At 37.1% G+C, this 5,123-nt stretch overlaps 1 protein-coding gene across 1 annotated transcript; it reads right to left on the reverse strand.

Annotated features, from left to right (window-relative positions):
• Positions 1 to 995: 995 nt before the first annotated feature.
• Positions 996 to 1,934, reverse strand: LOC133662991 (olfactory receptor 2A7-like). Its single transcript, XM_062067180.1, has one exon. The coding sequence runs from the start codon at positions 1,932 to 1,934 to the stop codon at positions 996 to 998; it is 939 nt and encodes a 312-aa protein (XP_061923164.1).
• Positions 1,935 to 5,123: the final 3,189 nt, after the last annotated feature.

Here is a 5,123-nt window from a genome sequence, read left to right on the forward strand (position 1 = left end):
TATATATATATATATATATATATATATATATATATATATATATATATATATATATATATATATATATATATATATATATATATATATATATATATGCATCTATCTATCTATCTATCTATCTATCTATCTATCTATCTATCTATCTATCTATCTATCTATCTATCTATCTATCTATCTATCTATGATATTAATGTAACATTAGACAATAGAAATAAGGGAACTTGTCACACTTAAGAACAAATAGGCCACCCTAAGAGTGCTTTGGAGCACTCGTAGATTTTATTCTAACCTACAAACAAATCCCAGCCAAGAAAACATTGGTGATTACAAAAATCTCCTTAAAAACTTTGTAAGTGGGCCTAAGAACAAACTTTGTTATTAAGAACGGTTGCTGAATGGGGCCCTTTGTTTCTTATATTCAACCAAACAATTCACCTAATTCAAAAGTACAACAACATAAAGTATTAGAAGAAGAATTCAATTTTATTCATCACATACAAATATACAGTGAAATGTGCCTCCGCATTCAACCAGAGGGACTTTGCGTGGGGAAACCCTGCGGAGGGAAAAATAAACTCTGACAAAGAGATTACTGAAAAACAAACAATATTATAGACAGGGTAACTCTTTAGTATGGGGAACATATTCTAAGTAACAAAGACTTAATTTAGAGTTATTTGGACACTAGGGGAACATATACGGGTTAGGGTTAGGGTTACTAATAAGCAATAATTCTGAGGTTATTGAGGGAAGACTCTTAGTTAATGGCTTACTGGTTGTATGATAAGGCCATGCGGAATAAGGCATTAATAAGTACTTAATAATGACTAATTAAGAGCCAATATGTTACTAATTTGCATGTTAATAAGCAAATAATTAATGGTGAATATGTTCCCCACACTAAATTGGTACCATAGACAGATTTCAGTATATCAGCGTTTAAAAAGAGCTAACTAGAATAGAGTCCAAAACAATGCATTTTCCAGGTACACCGCTCACATTACAAATGTGCTCACCTTCTTTTTGACATGCAAAATACTCAAAACCCTGTTGCGAACGCCTGTGAGTTTGAAACTATAGATCAGGGGATTCACAACTGGGTTAATGAGCAGGAATAAGATTGTCATGAAATTGTGCGTATCCTGTGGTAAGTCGGCTGAACCGAACCGCATGTAGAAAATATCTAAAAGCAAGGTCACCGTAAAGGTGAGAAGGCAGATTAAATGGGGGAAGCAGGTCTGCATGAACTTAATCCACATCTCTCTGGATGACAAGCACACCTTCACCAGGTACAGGTAAGACCACAAGATGAACAAAAAGTGTACGAAATAAATGCCGATGTTGATGGCTGTGATGATACTGTTGGCGTAGGGCGGCGTGCAGGCCAAGCTGAACACCACCCAGTTGACGCAGTACAACTTGTTGATGTGCGAGCCGCACAACGCTTTCCCCAACAGGGTAACCGTGTTCATAAACATGCAGTATAAAGGCACGAACCAGGAGAAAAACACAAAGAGGGAAACTCTCTGCTTGCTCATTAAAGTGTGGTAAACCAGAGGTCGACATATGGCCACGTACCGGTCGTACGCCATCACAGTTAGAATGGAAAAATCACAGCAAGATGATGAATGGATGACATAACCCTGCAGCATGCACCCTGCGTAGGAAATGACCTGCGATGACAGGAGGTCCTTGAGGAACTTGGGGTAAAAGCCAGCAGCTCCGTACACAGCATTGATGCATAGATTACACAAGAACACATACATGGGCTGGTGCAGGGTTTTGTCCGTAACTATGACAACAATCATGCTGATGTTGCTCAGCAGGATCAGAATGTACCACAGCAACGTCAGCACGAAGAGAGTCATCCTCTGCATATATGTAAACTTGAAACCGGAGAGCGTAAACATAGTGACAGCGGAAACATTTTCCATCCTGTGTAGAAAAGCAAGGGAAAAAAAAGGATCAGGTGGTGATATTACCCGCCACGTTAGCGTGCATCCTCCTCCCCCCGCGGGTGACCCTGCGAAGTGACGGCGAGTCGACGTCGAGCCTTTTTCTAAGGAAACACAACCACCTGTGGGAGTCACGCCGACCAATGGCTGGGTGTTGTTGACATGTCACGGCTTCTTTCGTCAGCTCCTCCACTGAAGGCCCGAGAGGGACATGAAGATGCCAGTCAAGTAGAATTCTAACTTTTTTGTTTTGTTTTAGATCAGTGGTTGTCGAACTTTTTTCACCGAGTACCCCTTTCAAAAAAAACCACTTGGTTCTCCAAGTGCCACCATAATGACCAACATTAAAGTACAGTAGCGTCGTAGGCTTAAGTATTCATAGAGGTTTTATTTCAAAGTTAAAGTTAAATATACCAATGATTGTCACACGCACACTAGGTGTGGCAAAATTATTCTCTGCATTTGACCCATCACCCTTGATCACCACCTGGGAGGTGAGGGGAGCAGTGAGCAGCAGCAGTGGCCGCGCCCGGGAATCATTTTTGGTGATTGAACCCCCAATTCCAACCCTTGATGCTGAGTGCCAAGCAGGGAGGTAATGGGTCCAATTTTTATAGTCTTTGGTATGACCCGGCCGGGGTTTGAACTCACAACCTACCGATCTCAGGGCGGACACTCTAACCACTAGGCCACTGAGTAGGCTATTTAACAAGTATATTTAATATTTTGGGCCACCTTAACACTACACACAGTTTGAACAGTGACACGGTTTGTTAATATAGGAAAATAAAACACTGTACTTTAGGTGATTCTTGAGCCCGCGTAGTGGGCACAGTTTAAGAATCAAGATCACTGTTGGAAAGCAAAAATAATAACACAATTGCATGTGTAGCATGATGAAAACTAAAGCACCAATTCATTCTAGTCATCAAACATTTGTTCATAAAATACATTTTTAACATTTGTCTGATAACTGTATTTTGTCAGTATATACAGAAATGGAATGGAAATGGAAGGATTCATCCAAAACAAGGCATAGGTTTTATTTAACAAGTATATTGAATATTTTTGGCCATTGTAACATTACACACAGTTTGAACAGTAACACTGTGTTTAAATATATAGGAAAATAAAACACTGTACTTTAATAAAGGGATTATTTGGTGTACCACTAGATGTAGCCAAAGTATCACAGTTTGAGAAACCCTGATTTAGATCATACGAAATATAATATTCTTAGATTCGTCCAAGGCAGGACTATTCAACCGGGGCTAAATCCAACCCGGGAATGACACCATGACCCAGTTCAAAACTTGGTAAATTCCTAAAAACGCTAGAGTGTTCCTGTTGTATTTGTATTGTTATATATATATCAGATATATCAAGCAGCTAAAATGCGTTAAACATGGATAAGTGTGGAGAGTGTTCTGCATTTTCCCTTCATGCTTTGTAAGGGATTTAATTGGGTGCAATTTAGAATTTTTTTATGGTGCGTGGACGTTTTTTTTTTATAATATCCACAAAGTTCAGTGAGCAGGTTGTGTTATGTGTGACCTAGTGTGTTGACTTTTTGTGTTGGTTGGTTGTTTTCTTTTAATTCAATTTTTTTTTTTGCATCATGACTAGGGAAAGTTGTTTGCATTGGGTCATATAAGTGAATGCTCCGCACAATCCCATTACAGGGCACAATTAAAGACTGTCTTTTTGTTTCAGCTAGAACTATAAACGTTATTTTTTTTGAAAGACAAGTAACACAGTAAAATAATATTGGACTGAAGTGACAGACAGTTATTGCTAGAGTAAATATATGTATATTTATTTGTATTTATTTATTTATTTATTCTCTAACCAGCCACTCTGCATATTAGACACATTTGCTTATCATAATGTAGATAGTATGTACTAAAATATCAGAAATTGTTCTTAAAATGAAAGTAATACAAAATATATAGTTATTGTTACATTTATGAAAATCCCCAAAAATCTACTTTTTAAATAAAAAAAAAACATATAGATGATTTAATTAGGACCAAGACAGAATACATATTTGAAATCAAGGTAAATAAAATATATTTTTTCTTTTTTACTAACAGTATATATCACAGATTTTCATTATATCCACAATAATAAAAAACGAAATAACGTACATTTCTCTTTTTTAAATGTTTTCTTTAGTCCGAACAAATCCAATTAATATTAGATCAAATAAAATAAAATCAAGGGATTTTGAATATTTCTTAACAATATATTTGTATCTAATGATGACATATCTAACTAACCATGACATCAAAATCCTCTCCTGACATAAATATTTAGGAATGAATTGTGTTATAACATCTACAGTTTACGTAAAAGAAACATTATGTCTTAAAGTTTACGTGACCTTTTTTAGGAGGGAGTAGACATGACAAAACTCTAGTTTTGTTCAAAAAAACTTTTACAGGTTCACAGACTTTCCACCCGAATGCAGCTGAGATAGGCTCCAGCGACCCCCCGCAACCCCGAAAGGGACAAGCGGTAGAAAATGGATAGATGGATGGAAGTTCACAGAGTAAGTTACCATTGTAACTAACTCTGAGTTTGACTTACCACTCTTTTTTTGGAACAGACAACACTAAATGTCCCTCATATAAAGGTTTACAGACTCAGAGTTTTCACTTAACCTTTCCTATTTTGGACCGAACACGATGCAAATGAATCAGAAGAGCACCAAACACTCAAAAAACTTTGCTGAATATCACATATATCACATACAAAACCAGCAAAGTGGGAAAGACACGTCAACATGTGGTACCAAGGAAATGGATTTAGACATGTTGCACGTGTTAGTATTGATAAATTAGGTCAGTTCCTCAAGTGCACCCCAACACTACTTAGGATGCAGACTCGCATCTCCCCTGCAATTACTTCTTAATTTATCTTGTCTGCAGCAGGATTCGAACAAAGACCCTTGGTTTCCAAAGTCCTAACAGACTGAGCTTGTGCTGCCAGATCAACACAGGGGGGTCCAAACCTTTGCCACTGAGGACCGTACACGGAAAATTCAAAGGAAGCGAGAGTCTTTCTGATATTTTTCATTTGGAAAACTAATCAAATATATTACATTTTTTTAAAGAAAAAAATTCTGAATGCCATCTTCATGTTTTTAGCGCCAACATTTCTACTTTT

The sequence above is a fragment of the Entelurus aequoreus genome, linkage group LG13, assembly GCF_033978785.1.
Source record: "Entelurus aequoreus isolate RoL-2023_Sb linkage group LG13, RoL_Eaeq_v1.1, whole genome shotgun sequence".
NCBI classification, from domain to species: Eukaryota; Metazoa; Chordata; class Actinopteri; order Syngnathiformes; family Syngnathidae; genus Entelurus; species Entelurus aequoreus.

Bases quoted from the DNA above. Each gene is read 5' to 3' on its own strand.
- LOC133662991 (XM_062067180.1), bottom strand. From the start codon at position 1,934: ATGGAAAATGTTTCCGCTGTCACTATGTTTACGCTCTCCGGTTTCAAG.